This window comes from Idiotropiscis lumnitzeri, chromosome 2, assembly GCF_059441095.1.
Source record: "Idiotropiscis lumnitzeri isolate Australia: NSW breed Sydney's pygmy pipehorse chromosome 2, RoL_Ilum_1.0, whole genome shotgun sequence".
NCBI classification, from domain to species: Eukaryota; Metazoa; Chordata; class Actinopteri; order Syngnathiformes; family Syngnathidae; genus Idiotropiscis; species Idiotropiscis lumnitzeri.
In genome coordinates, this window is record NC_142392.1 from 12,149,127 (window position 1) to 12,168,148 (window position 19,022).

The 19,022-nt window shown below is 43.7% G+C and overlaps 1 protein-coding gene across 1 annotated transcript; it reads left to right on the forward strand.

The window, feature by feature from the left end:
• The first annotated feature begins 4,522 nt into the window (after positions 1-4,522).
• LOC148341712 (uncharacterized) lies at positions 4,523-14,414 on the forward strand. The gene is made up of 4 exons (XM_088283614.1): positions 4,523-4,542; positions 9,031-9,733; positions 11,319-11,492; positions 14,292-14,414. The coding sequence occupies exons 1-4, from the start codon at positions 4,523-4,525 to the stop codon at positions 14,412-14,414; spliced, it is 1,020 nt and encodes a 339-aa protein (XP_088139740.1).
• The last annotated feature ends 4,608 nt before the right edge of the window (positions 14,415-19,022 follow it).

Here is a 19,022-nt window from a genome sequence, read left to right on the forward strand (position 1 = left end):
CCTGTGCTTCTCTTTGTTCGACGAGACGAATGAAAGATGGCGTCGTTTTTTTCCTTCGAGAAAACCGCAGTCTGTTCGCACGAAAGCGGAAGAACAGGACACACCCCCCTGTGATATGATTGGCTGCTGGCTTTGTGGAGCACTGCCACCAGCTCACCGACAGATGTCACCATTTGCGATGCAAATCATTGTTATCTTCTTCTAAACATTGGAAAAACGTACGATTTGAACCGTATGCACATGAACAAACATTTTAGTTCCCAAAATGAACTTGAGAGATGTATTGAATTTTACTTTTGTTGCTGGTTTTGTTTATACATCTGACACCATGTTGTTGGTTGGATAGTATTCCAAATGTATTTCCCTATTAATATCAGTTGACATGATAAAGTGATACTTTATGTCAACATATTTGCACCTTTTCCTTTTTACAGGGTTTTTAACCAGGTTGTGATGTGGTTGCGAATTTTAAATTAAAATATGTCACTCTTTTATTACTTTACTGTTATTGTGTTCGAAAATGATTTCGATATTTATTTAAGTACTTTAATATTTCATTATTTGTATTAGTATTCATTAAACTACAATAATTCACTATTAATTTCAAGATTCATTGAACTGTTTTAGGAATAATTAAGTATTCAATGTTTAATTGTTACAGAATTTACTTTTTAAATTTTTGTTTCACCATTTTGTTCAATCTTAATCTTATGGAAAATTATTTAACAAGCACCAACACAAGGTTTTTAAAGATAAAGATAAGGATGTCCTTTCATATTCCCACAATGGGGAAATTGGCAGTGTTACAGCAGCAAAGAAATAGATCACACAGAGGCGGTGGTGCAATGTAGCCGTGACATTAGCAGCAGACATTCAGAAAAAGCAAACCTATGCGAATATACACAGTATATACGTAAATACACAAATCCCCATGTGTATGTACACACTTACATCCCACAACATATACAAGTGTAAGGTAAACTCTCCGAATGTCTGTCCATGTTCCAGAGGGGAAATTAATAAAATGCTACAATGATAAAAAAGTACTGCAATGATAAGACGACTGCAATGGTAAATGAAGGATTGTATTATGATTGCTGGCATTATTTTAAACACTGACAGGACAGAAGGTCAATTGTTTAATTTAGCAGGTTCATATTTACGGAATATGTTAAACATTGATGAAACAAAAAGCATTAATCAAATGGAACTAGAAGCACGGGTCACAAGAATAACTGGGATTGTAGTCCTGATGTTTTCTGATTCATTATATTTTTCTCAAATGCTAAATTTATAGTACTTAGTTTAAATGTGTGAACTTTATTGAAATTTTGGGTAGTGAGAACAAATTTGCACACATAGCATTTCCATGACCTGCACTCACACTGACAGCACTTCATGGACAAAGACGACGAAGCACATTCTCCACATTGGCTGTAGAAGATGCAAACATGCCAAATTGGGCACTGGAGGACTCACACAGAAGCTATAAAAAAACACATTCCGAAAGACGGAACAATTGGAGATTGGAGCACACGCACATACACATGCACACATGCACACCGACAAGATTCCAGAGGAATGCCAGCGGGGAGAGAGACGGAGAGACTGCCCGCCGGAGAAGGCCAGCCTTGGCATGCCAGTCTTGGGGACCAGACGGGAATCAACTATCCAGACGATGACTAACCTGGGGAGAACCTTCCCTTGGACGTGGACCCGTGCCGTGGGAGGGAGCGAGGACGACCGATTCAACCAATTCAACCTACATGACCCTTGACATAAAAACTGCTATAAAAACTGAAGCTGGGCTGAGATCAGCGCGACATTTTTCGACTGTGCTCGCCCGAGTGCAGTTTTCTCGTGAGATTAAGAAAAAGCCGCCCAGATATCTGTCTTTGTACTATTTCCTGAACAGCAGAAATTGGAGAAACTAAATATCGGAACTCGAATCAGTTGTTGAGTCTTTATTTGATCCTTTTCTTCTTGAGTACAAAAACCGAACACGCATTGGCGTAAGTTTGGCTTTTAAAAGTTGATTTACTAACTACTTCTCATTTCCACGGTGACTCAACTCCAACAATACTAAAGCTGTTGCTTTAGGTTATTCCTGTAGAATTTTTGTTTAAGAACCCACGGTGACACCAGTGTAACAAACACTTTGAACTCCCCTGTTTCTTTGTTTTAAAACTTTTTGCCTGACTTTAACCCTTCAAAACCCTACGCGGCATATATGCAACATCCTGGAATAAAGACCATGTGATAGTCATGTGACTCTGACAGGAAGTGACCTCTCCAATTTGCTGGAACTGCTGATGTGTTAATTTCAAAGAACCAGCCAACTTCAAAGAACTGTTATGTGATACTACAGGTAATGTCAAACTCATTTGACAGTTCCAATACTTTGATAACATGTCCTATAGTGCTGATAACATGGTCTCACCATAGTGTTTGAAGAAACTAATATCAAACCAGGGATCGAAATATTGCTGTGACATATATGTCACATCGGGCTTTCAGCCTTAAAATACGATTGAAAAGCTCGACGTGACATATGTGTCACAATAACAAAAATTGTCATAATCCACCCAATTTATTCAGCGGTATCTGCGATATTCAGCTGAAGTATGTTCTGCTTGTGAATTAAAAGTATACTGAACAATTAGAAACACAAAATAATGCGAAAGAAAAACACTTTTTGGAACTTCAACGTAATGCTAACAAAGTTTTACTATCCTATGATTATCTCATAAAAAGAAATATCTAATTATTGTGTATTCTGTACTTTCTTATTTTTAATACATTTTTAGAATGCAAAAGAACAAGAAATACTCTCTTCAAAATGCACTCCAGATCATCCTGGGAGATGACAGTGACTTTGTCACGTAATCGTTTTCTAAACCTACGGTCAAATCTACATTTCACTGACAACACCAATTCATCAAACAGAAGAGCAGAAGATAAGTGTTGGAAGATTCGGCCATGGTTGGATATGTTTCGCAAACAATGTCTGGATATCACCCCGGAAGAGCACAAGTCTATTGATGAGCAAATGGGGTCCTTCAGAGGGACACAGTCCCACAAGACAGTATGTAAAGGGTAAAGGGTAAGTCCCACCCTTGGGGACTGAGAATTTGGAGTCGCTGTTGTTCTTCAGGAATCCTCTGTGATTTTGTCGTGTACGAAGGTGGCACTGGGAAAAAATCTTTACTTGGCATGGGAGGTGATGTTGTGGTCAAGCTTTGTGAAACTCTCCCATCAGACCACAACTACAAAGTCTTTGCCGACAATCTTTTTTCTTCAGTCCCACTGGTACTCAACCTTCTTCAACGAAATATATACTTTGTGGGAACTCTGCGTGCCAATCGCTTAGCTGGGTGTCAGCTTGAAGATGAGAAAAGTCTTGCCAAGAGAGGCAGAGGGTCTGTTGACGCCAGGGTGGAAAAAAACGAAAAGTTGGTCATTGTGAAGTGGTATGACAACAAATCAGTAACCCTAATTTCATCCTATTGTGCAGTTGAGCCTCAAGATAATGCTCGACGCTGGAGCAAAGCAGACAAGACATTTTTGGAGGTCAGGAGGCCTCACATTGTGAAGGAATATAATACATTCATGGGAGGAGTGGATCTTCTTGATGCATGCATTGCAAGGTGCAAGTATCACATGAGGTCACGGAGGTGGTACCTCTACTTGTTCTGGCACACCATTATGTTAGGTCTGGTTAATGCTTGGTTGATCTACCACGGTGACTGTAAACTACTTGGTGTCAAAAATGTACTGGGCCAAAAGAGCTTCCAGGCAGAGGTTGCCACTAGCCTCATTCTTCTGCATATACAAAGAGGCCGACCATCACTCAATCCCACATCTTCACAGCCACCACCACCATCCAAAAGGGTTCGTCTTGGAGTTCCAGATGATGTTCGCTCTGACCAAGTTGCACATATTGGCCTGTGAAATGTGACAAACGCGGCCGCTGCAAACACTGCAAAGTCAACACAACTACCACTCTCTGTGAGAAATGTGATGTGCGTCTTTGCTTCACTGAGGAACGAAACTGTTTCAAGTCTTACCATCTAGTGTAGGCTAAAAACCTTCTTTTTTTTTTTTTTTTGCACAACTTTTTTGGGGAGTTTGTTGTTCAGTTTTCTGTACCCATGGTGGCTTGTTACAAATGCAACCAAATATGCAGCATTATTTTTTTATGATACAGTTGGCAATTTTGTGACACAAAATGTGTAAACTGAAGAATTTTATTTTAAACCTTATCGTTAAAGTCACAGCCACAATTTGTGTTGTTGAAATGCAAATAATTGGCACATTTCATGTTACTAAGCACTAAAAACTGTCATGTTTACTCATTGCCAAATAGAGAATTTTTTTTACCACTAACGCCCAATGTTAAATATATGTAACAATACAGATCTTTGGTATGAAAAAGTATTATTCTGAAAAAAACATCAGAAATGTGTTTAATGTGATCCACTTGGCCCGTGGTATATCCCACATAATTTTCCTTTATGGAAAAATGGGTCTGGGTTCTTATGGGTTAAAATCCCCCAAGCTCTTCTTTTTGTCTTTTCTATATTATGTACGTATTAATAACTGTTTGTTAATGTTAATAAAGTTTTTGACAAAAAACGTATTCGTAAAAATGTATCATGTCACTGATGGTGTAGTGGTACACTCGCCTGAGTTGTGTGCAGGCAACGTGGGTTCAGTTCCCACTCAGTGACGGTGTCTAAGTCTGCCCTGAGACTGGCTGGCGAGCAGTTCAGGGTGTTGTGCGCCTTTCGCCCGTTGTCAGCTGGAATTGGCTCCAGCACTCTCCCGCGACCCTGTTCAGGATAAGCGGTGTGGATCATGACATGACATGACAAATATTTGTCATCTCATCAATATTTGCACAACAGAGTACTGAGCTTCGAGATCCTCTCTATAATAGTTCTCGAAATTATATTTCTTATCAATGTAGGTTAGTTAAGGGATATTTTATTGACAATCTAATCTCAATATACAAAGACAGAAAAAAAATTGGCGGTGGGGGGGGCGCGAATCTTTTTCTTCTTGGAAGGGGCGGGCGTGAAATAATTGAGAAGCACTGCTAGTATATGCCGACATTATATTCATACAATCTTGCAGCCCGATTGAACCACAGCATTGTTGTAAATTCGGTAGGAGAAACGTAAACGTCCCACTGCTGTTGCAGCAGCGGCTTCTCCGGGCATAGGGGGGAAGTGACGTCGGAGCTGACTCGCTTTTGTGGTGTTATTTTAGTTATTTTGTTACATTTTTTTTATCAACCGAATTAAAATATTACATAGAATATATATTAAAAGAGAACAGCCAGGTGTAAAAACAAACACAGAGGCAAAGAAATATATTTGAAAAACACGTGTTTAAATCATGACGTCATTAGCAAGCGCGCAGCCTCCGAAGGACCTCGACCACATCCATCGACCCGTCCACACCGGAACAAAAACACCCCCCGCTAAATTCTTCTGATTTCGTGTGGAACTGACTGTAATTTTCTCAAAGGATGTCCAGTGCTACTCTAAAGGACTACGACATAATTCATTAAGTTTTTGTGTCCCGATAACCTCAATCTTCGCGTGTTGATGCTTTTCGGTGTAGTTAGCCTAGCTTGTTAGCTAGCTAGCCGCTAACGAAAAGAGGCACATGACTCATCGCCAAGCAGAGATCAAGTGCGGATTTTTTGGAATTATCATTTGAAAATGTGTGAAAGAACGACACCCAAGTACAAAGAGGAACTTTGTGGAATAAAAGAAGAAAACGAGCAACATCTTCAACTGCTGGGTGAAGTTAGTAAACAGCCTCGTGTTGTGCCACTCAAAGCAGGTTTGTACACGTCTAACTCTCATTTGCTTTGTATAGAACGACTTTCTTTCATTAGGAATATGCATCACAACATTAATTTGTTTGGGGAAATGTGTTCAAGGTTATTGCCGTTTTATTTTTAAATATTGCCTTTTACTTGCAGGTCTGCTGAGCGATTGTTCATGTCAAATGTAATCAGTGCAGAAAATATATGCCAAAGAATAACCAATAGTGGGGGGTGAACTCCATGTTTTTCCCCAGTATAAAATTTACATTTAAAATAACAAAATAACATTTTCTGGTTTTTATATTTTGTTCAAGCAATTCCTTACAGAAGGAATTCCGCCGGACTCTAAAAATGTGCACACTGCCGCGAAAACGTCAATGGCGGTTGATCAATTTTAGTGGATAAAACACAAAATATTAAGTTTTTCTTTTTAAAAATGAAATACGTATCTGTCTTTTTTATTTATTAACTTTGTACTGTCTTGGTCGGGTGAGAGTCAAAGAACCTCGGGTGGCCCTGCACTGTTTTGTGCACGTGTGCGTAGTTTCTCCCCATCCAATCATTTAAAATACATTGAATGCATCCATCCAGGGTTGCACGGATCTCATCGGTGAACAAGCGCATGCTGCAAGGAATGCGTCTGCATCTTTGGCTTACTATCGGCTTAAAAAGGGAGAACGTCACAACCCCCTTTTCTACCAACAAGCACAGGAACATTTAGTCCCTGGTAATAAAGTTCCTGTGGCTCAGGTGGTTTGCCACTCCCCCACAACTCAAAGTTCCTGGTAATTTATCCAAATGACAATGATGATGTATCAGTGGGAGGTCTTGTGTTACTTTGTTACTCATTACTGACACCCTGTGGCAGTTAAGCATCATTGCAGTTCCAAAATAATTCAGGGAACTCTTATAATATTTTTAATTTAATATACAGTGAAACCCCGCTACTTCGCGGTTCACCTTTTGCGGGTTCAGTGCTTCGCGGGTCTAAAAAATATTCGGGGGCATTGTAGTTTCGCCGAGCGGCACAAGGGGGCGCTGAAGCGGTTAGACGGCCGGCGTGCGCCGAAGAGGAGAGTGGACGAAGAAGAGCAGGTTCCCCCGGACACGATTGGTGGCGACGGACACGATTGGTGGCGACGTTTCGCGCGGTTCGGACCGTCTCAGAGCTCCGGCCGGCGTGCGTGGCAGTTAAGCCGTAGATGAGCACCTTCCCCGGGCACGGGCGGTGCCAAACGGCCCCTAAGTTTAACCGAATGGAAGCTCCCAAGGAGGAGGGCATGCTCGCGTCACAGTAAGCCGAATAGGAGCACCTTCCGCCCGGGCACCGGCGGAGAGCGAGGCTGTCAGTTATGAATGAATAAATAAATAAATGAAGAATGCCACCTATCATTTCACTGTCATGATCTGTGCCTGTCATGCCGCGTGTTTTTGTTTTTTCAGCTGTGTGGGCGTTCCTCCAGCGATCGTCTCGCGCCATGCCGTCAGCTGCTGCGAAACGCGCTGATTACACTGACTATATAGTGATTATAATAAATATCTTTGTATCACCACCTTTTTTCCCGGGTCTGCGTTTGGAGAGTCCTGTTCAATACTCCAGCTCTGCTGGAGGATCATAAAATTCACAGGGCACACCGGACGGCGTACCAGCAGGTAAAAGTCGAAGTAATTAAATAAATACAAAAAGAAGTAATTGAATAAATACAAAAATAATGGCTGGGGAATAAAAAAAAAAAAAGTTTTAATAATAATTTTTTTTGTTATAACATGAATTTCACTCTCTCTCTCGCTACCAGTGTGTATATATATATATATATATATTTTTTTTTTTTTTTAAGCATTTTTGAAGGTGTGCTGCTACTTCGCACCTATATATATATATATATATATATATATATATATATATATATTTATATATATATAGATATAGAAGTATTTATATACGGTGTTTTTTTTTTTTTTTGAAGGTGCGACGCTACTTCGCGGATTTTCAGTTTTCGCGGGTGGTCTCGGTCCCCATTAACCGGGGGTTCACTGTATACAGTCATAATTCAAATATGTCAACATGAAAGTCAGAGTGAAAGTGTTGTTGCTTAATGCTTATGTGTAGGGATTTTGTCTCTTCAAACGTAATTTTGTTTTAAATTGTATTTAGAAAGAGAAATTTTCGTAAAAAGGGGAATGTTGGAACGTACTAGCAGGCTAAAAGTCATTTTGGGGAAAAAAAAACAAAACAAACGTAAATCATGCAATAAATAGTGACTATGATGCCAGGGCCCCTTTAATTCTTTTTGGTATCCAGATTACAATGGAAGCAAAAAGTACCCACGATGAAACTATCTCGAAATGCAAAAAGAAATACTTGTAAACATATTTCTCGAAAAGGATTTCTATTCTATTAATGACATGTTGCGATGGCCCCCATTAATATGTTAGGGTCCCACAACAGGTGTTCCATCAGACGCACACAATAGCCTGTGTGTGCTAACTTCAGCTCGCTTCCGGAAACATCTGTGACCATGTCAGGAATGAAATCGGGCATTAGCCGCAGCGTGCTTCCTTTTTAAATGCTTCTTTTATCACTGTTGTGCTGCTAGGAAAGGGAGGTTTACATCGTAGGACGTAATTTTGTGAAATGTCCCCATGGTCCGGTCCAAATCGGGGTCGCACGCATTGCTCCGTATGCGGCAGGCACAAGTCAAGGTAGCACGGTAGAAACAATATAAGACAAAGTCGCCGCCTGACCTTTGACTTGACCAAACCAAATTTGTCTTTTTGTGTCCTGCAGACGTCAGTGAAAACTATCTCCGTTTTGTGAAAGAGGAGCCAGACTTGACTCACATCAAAAAGGAGGAGGAGGAGGAGGAGGAGGAGGAGATCAACAAGTCACCAGTGAACGTTGTCCCTATAAAGACTGAAGATGAAAACAAGGATGAGAGTGAGGACAACAGAGGGGCGGAGCCTACAAGCAGCAGTTCAAGTAGTCACGTGACAACAGAAGGTGATGAAGACCACTGGGGGCCATCACAAGCACATAGTGAGGACACATTATCAGATGCTCTTGACGATGATGATACTAATGATGATGATGGGCATGGCAAAGGTGAAAGGGCATGTCACACTGACAATTGGGTATGTTCTCAGTGTGGGAAATCATCAACTTCAAAGTTGTCTTTAAAACGGCACACAAGAACACACAGTGGAGAAAAAACTTTTTCCTGCTCAGTTTGTGGCAAAAGCTTCTCTCAAAAGTTTGATTTAACAATCCACACAAGAACACACAGTGGAGAAAAACCCTTTTCATGCTCAGTTTGTGGCAAAAGCTTCTCTCGAAAGTTTGATGTAACAATCCACACAAGAACACACAGTGGAGAAAAACCTCTTTCCTGCTCAATTTGCGGTAAATGCTTCACTCAAAAGTCTCTAGTAAGGCACACAAGAACACACGGTGGAGAAAAACCCTTTTCATGCTCAGTTTGTGGCAAATGCTTCTCTCGAAAGTCTCATTTAGTAAGGCACACAAGAACGCACACTGGAGAAAAACCTTTTTCTTGCTCAGTTTGTGGCAAAAGCTTCTCTCGAAAGTTTGAGATAACAATCCACACAAGAACGCACAGTGGAGAAAAACCTTTTTCTTGCTCAGTTTGTGGAAAATGCTTCTCTCAAAAGGCACATTTAACAGAACACGCAAGAACCCATAGTGGAGAAAAACCTTTTTCCTGCTCAGTTTGTAGGAAAGGTTTCACTCAAAAATCAACTTTAACAAGGCACGCAAGAACGCACGGTGGCGAAAAACCCTTTTCCTGCTCAGTTTGTGGAAAGAGTTTCTATCGTAAGTCGTATTTAACGAGCCACACAAGAACACACACTGGAGACAAGCCATTCAGTTGCAGGGTTTGTGCTAAAAAATTATTTTCTAAAAATGGTGCTGAGAGTCACAATTGTGCTGGTGAGAATTGCAGCGATCCTTGAAGCTTAAAAAAAGACAACAAAAAACTGAAGGAACTGACTCTTTGTGGTAAGATGTAAATGTGATTTTGAATCAAATATGTTATATTGAATTTTGCAAAGCTTTTTTATTGACATTAAGCCAATGTGATCAGTGTCAGAAGAACCATTGTGTCTGAGTGATGATGAGTTTTTTGTGTGTTTACATCAAACATGTAAATGAAATTAATTGCCTTTGCCTGGAACAACATTTGTTAACATTATGCTTTTCAGTTTTCTTTTTAATCGTACTTAATGGAAAAGGTGTGAGAAGAAACGGTGCTTATGAAATCGGTGCCTTTCACAATCATCAATAAAATCACTTGTTCCACTTGCTCAACTGGCCTTCATTACGCTGTGAAAAGGTGAAAAACAGAACTAGAAGTTGAACTATAAAAAGAACCAGAAAGAGAAATGCAAATAGTCTCAGTTTCTCTCAAAGGTTTTGGAATGTCAGGAGTTGGCAACTTGATGGCGACTGGAATCAGTGCTGGTTTTTTCGCTGTGTTTGGCTGGCTCGTATATGTATGGTTCATTGAACATAACTCAAACTCTTCAAATATCCCCTCATATACATTTAATATTTCACTTTCTGAATAAATTTCTGACTTGCTAAAACCACTTTCTAGATTGAGCTCTATCAAGCGTTTGGGGTTTGTTGCTAAGCAGGATCTCACTTCGGAAAAAACGTATCATTTTGTCAAATATACCAAATATTTTTTTTCATGCTATATTATATTTTTTATACATTGGATTACCTTATTTTCATAGTCATCAGGCGCACTTTAAAGTCCTGAAACTCGTCCAAGAAAGCCAGGGCGCCTTTTGAGGTGGAGCGCCCATTATGTGGACCAAGTGCACTGCTGGGCTGACTGCGAACATTTACTGCCTGCACACCGCTTATATAGAGAGAGAAGGCGGGCGTGGCTAACGACAGCAGGGGGCGTGAGAAGGGAACGATGGGCGTGAACGACAACAGGCGGATATGAGAGGGGAGATGGGCGTGAATGACAATGCAAAGGCACCCCCCCAGTGCAAAGCAGCCCCGATGCCTCTATGTATACCAGGTGCAACACGTTGCTCAGGCAATTAATCAGCAAAAATGGCATCAATGAAGAGACACTCTTACGAAGCACAGTTCAAGCTACAAGCTATCAGCTACGCAAATGTTCATGGGAATCGAGCAGCTGCGAGGGAATTAAAAATCAACGAATCCATGGTTCGCAAGACGAGGAAGCAGGAAGACAGACTCCGCCAAGTCAAGAAAACTACACTGAGTTTTCGTGGAAGCAAGGCAAGGTGGCCCGTGTTGGAAGACCAGCTCGAGCAATGGATTGCTGCTCACAGAACAGCTGGGAGAAGCGTATCTACCATCACCATTCGACAGAAGGCAGTAACGCTTGCTGGCGAATTGAACATCGAACATTTCCAAGGAGGGGCGTCTTGGTATTTTCGTTTTATGAAACGGCGCCATCTATCCATCCGGGCAAAGACGACCGTCGCGCAGCAACTCCCAGAGGATTACAAGGAGAAGATGGTCGCCTTCCGCTCTTACTGTAGCAAAAAGATTACCGACAAACGTATCCAGCCCAGCCACATCACCAACATGGACGAGGTGCCGCTAACTTTCGACATCCCGGCGAGCCGCACTGTGGAGAAGAAGGGGGTCAGCACGGTAGCAATCCGCACAACGGGACACGAGAAGTCGGCTTTTACTGTTGTGCTAGCTTGCCATGCTAACGGACAAAAATTGCCACCTATGGCGATTTTTAAGCGGAAGACGCTGCCTAAAGAGAAGTTTCCTGCCTGCGTTATCATCAAGGCCAATCAAAAGGGCTGGATGGACGAGGACAAAATGAGAGAGTGGCTGAGTGAGGTGTACGTAAAGAGATCCGTTGGTTTTTTCCATGCGTCACCGTCGCTGTTGGTCTGTGACTCCATGCGTGCCCATCTGACAGCCGCTGTGAAAAACCAAGTCACGCATATGAACTCAGAGCTTGCCATCATCCCGGGAGGCTTGACAAAGGAACTCCAACCACTCGACATTAGTATAAACAGGGCGTTCAAAGTGAAGTTGCGTGCTGCGTGGGAGCGATGGATGGCGGAGGGCGAACACAGCTTCACAAAGGCTGGGAGACAGCGAAGAGCAAGTTATGCCACAATTTGCGAGTGGATTGTAGCTGCTTGGACGAACGTGTCTGCTAGCTCTATTGTAAGAGCTTTCGCGAAAGCCGGCATTACATCCGAGGAGCCGCTCAGCAGCGACACAGAATTGGACAATGACGAGAGGGAACCTGGCGTGTTTGTGGGAGAACTTGCCCAACTGTTTGTATCTGATACGGAAGAATCTGATTTTGAAGGATTTGTGGATGACTGATCAATATTAATGTGAGTAAATTGTTAAATAAAATACAACCAAACTCAGTTTTGCTCCTGTTGCCTTTTTAAAAACAGCTAGCCACGCTAGCCGTGCTATCTTCTGTTTTAGTGTTGTTGGAATTTATCTTTAAATCAATGTTAGAATTTAATTTTAAACCAATGCAACCTCAAATTAGTAATCTGACTCCAATTCGCGCCCTTACCCAACTCACACTCATCCAACAATATGCGCGCTCGTTCTGCAATAGAAAGGTATCAGGAAGCCGGCATTTTCACGCACGAATGGATTTATTCCCAATCACAGATTTACTACATATGCAACTAGATCTCGGATCCCTCTCAATACAAGTCTACACCTCTCGTGCCACCAACAGAACAGAACTTTTAGTTTTTCCAGTAGTCATTCATACTGTACAATATGTAAATGTAACAGAGACAAAGGCCTTCTGGCATGATTCTATTGGCTATGTGATGTTGCAGTTAACTTTAGCTTGCTCTCATTGGTCTTTCTCCTCCCGCCGAATCCCGTGGTGGCTCCTCCTGGTTGTGATCTTTCGATGGCTGCTCCTTCATCTCGTCTCGCTCCCTCCTTGCTGCTATCACCCTTTGTCCTGAAACATTCCACTCGTGCACGCTCTTGCAACCCCCATTCTGTTGCGCTCCACCAGTCACACCCCCACATACAGTTTCACACCCCCACATACAGGATGTCGCGACATACCATGAACTACGCCACGCTCCAACTCCTACATTCCTTTATTCCCTCTCATGACCTCAGACACCTGAGGTCATTACTTAAACACCTTATTTCATTGCTGCACACGAGCTCGACATCACTTGCCATAAAACTAAAACACATCAAACAATTAGTAAGAGAATAAAAATCAGTAGAAAATTTCATTCCAGTAGAAAATTAGTGAAGATTAGTACAAAAATGTCATTCCAATAGAAAATTAGTAGAAAAGTTCATTCCAGTAGAAAATTAGTAGAAAATGTCATTCCCTCCTTATGGCCTCAGGTCCCTGAGGCCATCTTTCCATACTCACATCCTGGACTCCCGGAGGGCCACGGCTACCCCCGCCTCCTGGGGGTCCTTTTGAGGGATCATCATGTACTGACCACCCGGAGGGGGTGGCCCCAACGTGCGTTCTATTGTCTTAACAGTCAATGATCTGATACATGGAATACAGCAACATCCGCATAACACCATAATAGCGGCAAACACTGCGATAGAAATCAGTACTGATGCAATCAGGCTTTTATATTTACCAAAGATGTTTAACCAGTCAGAATACCAACTGGTGTCCACACCTGAGTGCTCCTTCATTTTGTTACTTAGCGTGCGCAGGCCCTCCAATGCCTTGGTAAGGCGACCGTCAGGAGATGTATTGTTGGGAATCAGAGTACAACACTGATCCCCAAAAATACCACACACTCCTCCTCTTTCGGCCAACACCATATCTAAGCTTATTCTGTTCTGGAATGCCATAAGTGACGTGGCAGCCAATTGCTCATGCACTGCCTGGAGTGCTGAGGTGGTAAAATTCGCCAATCGTTGGACATTATAGTGGACATAATTAATCCGATCCACATTTTTGTTTACTGTAACAAACAGGAAAAGGCTCTCCCATCCTGCCGCAACTTGATCCACCAATTTATACTCGTCAGGGACCCCTCTTGGGACTCCAATTGCATCTATATATGTGGGATCCCCTGCATTCAACCATTCTTGCATGTCCCTTCTCTTCCTGTTAAGGAAGGGGATTCTCCCCCATTTTCCAACACCTTCCCACTCCATTCTGGCCAGATCTAAGGCTGTCACACTAACTGGCATGATCAGCGTTACCAGTGCGCACTTACCTGAGGCATTGGTGGGCAGTCTATCGTACAGTACTTTCGCTCCACACCACAGCCAAACATCAGCACGCGCGAGAGGGATTCCTGCTGGCACAGACACATTTTCACTACACCATGACTCCCGTATATTTCCAATCCCAGAGCCAGTCCCATTTAACTTTAGACAGGTGAAATTTTGTTTTGCAACTTGGGTATCAAAAATAGGCTTTTTCTTTTCCGTTCCTGTCAGTGGAAAAGTCAAGTCCAATTGGCTGCACTCTCCTTGAAGAGTCTTATTATACAGGAAACCCATGAGGCAAGTTTTCGATATGGCAGTTGCTGCCACAATTTTCAGAACTGGTCTTGCACCTAGGCACACCAGACAGTTCTCGTAAGTATTATTCGCTGCCTGCTCAGCCATCAGGAGCCAATTATTAGTGACCATCGAAATACCTGTGTGGATCATAAACCAGTCATCTATCGTCACCATAGTCTTTGCAGTCGCTCCCCCTGTAACAGTATACTTACTCATTAACGGTGCATCTCCTCTTTTCATAGTAGTATCTTCACAAATTATGATAGGAAAATACGGATCCTTTCCTGCTGAGTATGCCCATAACAAGAATCCCCAGCATGACGTATTTACAATCATTATCTCCTGCTGTGGGTATGCAATAGATGTATTCCCCATTGCCACCTTTAATTTCAACACTTCCCCCTCCTTGCCCATAGTCACTTTATGTCTCTAGTACTTACTTATCTCACTTCGAGGGGGACTCCAGTAGTCACCTACCTGTGTTGTTATTAATGCATCCCACCCGAATTTTGTCACATGTCCTGTCAAATACCACCAATATCGCGGAAACATAGCCCCCGTTACTTCAGACATTGCTCTCCATGCTGAGGAGTACCATGCTTCTTGGAACCCTCTCAATGCTTTTATTGGCACACTAATTTGGGTGGTTGTGTTTGGAGCCACTGTAAACCGTAACGAGTTATTATATGCCCACTTAACTATCCATGGCTGAAATCCTTTTTCAAATTGGTCCCAGTAACCTTGTCCTGTCTGTCTTTTCACTTTACGGGTTACTGGAGGTTTCACAGGCCACTCTTGATATTGATGCTGATAATTCCCCAATTTATAGACTACATCATTCCACGTGTGTGTCCAATTAAAAATTGTCACCCAAGTGTTCACCTGTGTCGGTTGTTGACATTTCAGATTTAGCAGTAGTTGTTGTGTCTGTGTCAGCGTCTTACCACCATCTCGCTCTGCTTCATACCATACCGTTCCATTACAGGAATAGTACACCATCACTCGTTCTCCTTTCACTCCATCACTTCTGTCATCCTGCATCCTATGTTCAAACGCCAACATAGTCCACACAAAGCACAAGCCAGCCAGCAAAATAGTCAATATAGTCAAACATTTGCACCGTCCTCGTCTTTGTTCAGACACTTTCGAGTCCGACTTTGATCCAATTCTCGCCATCTTCACAATCCCTCTCTTGACCTGCCCGTCAGGGCGGTCAACCTCTAAGCTCACCATTGGCAGGTACAAAACCTGGGGCCGGGCGCAACTGTGAATAATGGTACCACTTTTGTCCTTTAGTTTCCAATTGGACAGCATGTGAGGTTCTAGCCAGAACTCTAAACGGTCCTTTCCAGCGAGGTTCAGTCCACTTCCGGGACAGCACCCGGAGGTAGACGTACGGAGCGATGTCCGACTCCAGCGGTGTTGATGACGAATCTGCAACTGCCTTGTCGGTGACCTGCGCAGACACACTGGATACAAGTGAATGAAGATACTTCCAATACGCAGCGTGCGACAAATCAGGTGTCGGTACATCAACTGGCGGGACCAAGGTGGAGGCAGGCCCTGGCATTAAGCGACCAGTTAATAGTTCGAATGGCGCAAAACCTGTTATTTTGTGAACAGTTTGGCGGACGACCAACAGGGCTAGGGGCAAAGCTTGCAACCACGTCATTTTTGTTTGAGCCATGATCTTAGCCAATTTTTCTTTCAAATTCCTGTTAAACCTTTCAACTTTGCCTTGGCTCTGGGGGTGGTAGACACACCCAAAGCGATGCTTCAGCCCCAACAGCGCCTCCACTTTAGCCAGCGCTTTGTTGTTAAAATGTGTCCCATTATCAGATCTGATTAAAGCAGGGAAACCATGTGTCGGAATATAATGATTTACCAAAGCTTTAATGACTGACGTGGTATCTTCCTTTGCACACGGATACGCCTCCGGCCAGCGTGAATAAGAATCCACAATGACCAGAAGGAACCGCTTCCCGTTCACCCTGTCAATCATGTCCGTGAAATCAATTACAATTTCTGCTCCAGGCCAGGCCACAGGGGAGAACGCCCCTGGCTTGGGTTTTAATGTCGGTCGTGCATTAAATGTTTGACATAGTTCACAAGCCGCCACAAACTGCCAGACCACCTCCTGTAACCTTGGATGCCACCACTGACGAAGTTTTGGAAGCATTGCCTGAGGCCCCACATGTGCCACTGTATGGGCCTCAGCCAACACTGAGGTCATGAGTTTTCCCTCAGGGAGGACCGGCTGGCCCCTGGGACCCACCCAGAGACCATCCGATCGCCTGACCGCCTTAGATGCGATCCACATTGATTTTTGTTCCGGCGACGACTTACCTTGTGCATCCATAGTATCCTCCAGTGCCACTTCGGGTGCCACTGGAAGATCCGGGGGTTCCCCATCCCAGACCACAGCTGGGGTTGTTAACATCATCCCGCCCTGAGGGGTGTATCCAGCCACCTCTTTCGCGAGAGCATCCGCCCTCTCATTACCTTTCGCCACCATGGTGTTGGCCTTTGAGTGTCCCGGGACCTTTACAATCGCCAATTCGTGTGGACCCTTAATTGCTTCATACAATCGCTCCATCAAAGTTCTATGAGCAATTTCTTTGCCTTTCGCTGTTAGCCAGCCATTGTGCAACCACCCCTTTAGGTCAATCAGGGCAGCTGACGCTGCATATGCCGAATCAGTATATACAGTTAATTGCTGTCCTGGACACTGTTCCAAGGCCAACACCAGCGCCAACACCTCTGCCGCCTGGGCGGAGGGTTTTATTGTCAACTTCTGAGCTGTCACTGGGAGGAAGAAAGAACCTTTCCACTCCACCACTGCCGCGGCCGCGTGGAGTGTCCCATCCTTGGCACGCCAACAACACCCATCGGTGAACATAACCCGTCCACCTTCCAATGGTTCCGCATACAAGTCCTCACGGACCTTCTGATCTTTCTGTACTTTCAGAGCGCACTCATGTGCCCCTTCCAGGAGGTGATTAGCCATGTTCACACCATCATGCACATAAGTAACGTTTGGTGCCGTCAATGTTTTCATCATCCGTGTTTGTCGCAGGGGTGTCAATGTAAATGCCACCGATGCTACAAAAGCTGACACCCCATGATCTGTCAACACCTGGACGGGATACCCCATGACCACATGAGCTGTTTTCTGTAGGACCTTTGCCAGGCCTGCCGCGTACCTAACACAGTCTGCTTGTTTCTGTTCAATTCCGTCTAATGGCACACTACAATACAATAAAACTGCCCTGTCTGTTCCATGTCTTTGGTACAATGCCGCATTCACCGTTTTCTCACTGCTCGCAACGTCTAAATAAAACACCTTAGTGTAATCTGGAGAAGCCAAAGCTGCTGCTGATGCTAATTCCTGAATTAATTGCACAAACAATGCATCATCCTCAGGGGTCCACTGCAATGTGGCCTTCAAATTTCGGACCCCTTGTTGTTTGACCAGGGCCCGCAAGCCTGCTGTTTTATCCACATAACATGGGATGTATGCTCGGCTGTAGCCACACAATCCCAAGAAAGACAACATGTCCTGCACTGTGTGTGGACGTGGGTGTCGCAGGATGGAGCTGCGGTGATTTGGGGACATAGCCAAGCCGGCTGGGGTGATGACACGCCCCAGAAAAATCACAGACTTACGACAGCACTGTAACTTTTTCCTTGACACTTTGAAGCCCAGGTCAGCAAGCTTCAACAGCACTGCTCGTGTGGCTTCCACACACTGGTCGGATGTTTCGGCCGCAATGAGGAGATCGTCCACATACTGCAGGAGCACTGAGCCTTGGGGTAGCGCACATGAAAATAACAAGTCCTTCAAGACCTGATTAAAAATTCCTGGCGAATTCTTAAAGCCCTGAGGGAGTCTTTTGTACTGCAATTTCACCCCTTTGTAAGAAAATGCAAACACGTGTCGTATTGATTCAGCCAGCGGTAAACAGAAATATGCATTCGCCAAATCAATAACCGTATACCACTGTTTCTGCGGGTCCAGGGAGGACAGGATGCGATGGGGGTCAGGAACTGGCAAAACTGGAGTTATAGTGATGTCATTCACTGGCCGCAAATCGTGGGCCATCCTCCATGTCACCCCATCAGCCTTCTGGACCGGCCTCAGAGGTGTGTTCCAAGAGGACACCGACGTTTCCAACACCCCCGCATCCCACAATCCTGCCACTGTGTCCTCCATTCCTTTGTCTGCTTCCTTCGGCCATCGATATTGAGGACGGCGAACCGGAATGGAGCAGTCAACTTCCAATTGGATTGGCTGAACCGTCCGACAAAAACCAACATCAAATGGACCCTGTGACCACACGGTCTGTGGCATTTGATCCAACATTGCCTGTGCGGACTCATGGTCCGTCTGTTCCCGCCCATGATGGCGGTCCAAGAATACCAATTCAAGGTCTGACTTATCTACCATTTTTGCCATTATCCTGTAACTTTTGGTTGCAGCTGAGTGCCACACATCTTGAATTTCAGTCATCATCCAGTCATGTTGTTGTGTTAATCGTTTCACCATGGGCCCCAATTGGCGGGGCTCATGGCCTGGCGACACAGCTAGTGACACGTGAGGCAAACCTTCCTCACTCATTCGATACCATTGCTCTTGCTCCGGCGACAACTGCACATATGCTGCCA

Bases quoted from the DNA above. Each gene is read 5' to 3' on its own strand.
- LOC148341712 (XM_088283614.1), top strand. From the start codon at position 4,523: ATGGGTCTGGGTTCTTATGG. The intron at 4,543-9,030 runs GTTAAAATCCCC...ACGGCACACAAG, and splicing joins ATGGGTCTGGGTTCTTATGG to AACACACAGTGGAGAAAAAA. The intron at 11,493-14,291 runs GTCAGCACGGTA...CGTTCCTGTCAG, and splicing joins GCACTGTGGAGAAGAAGGGG to TGGAAAAGTCAAGTCCAATT.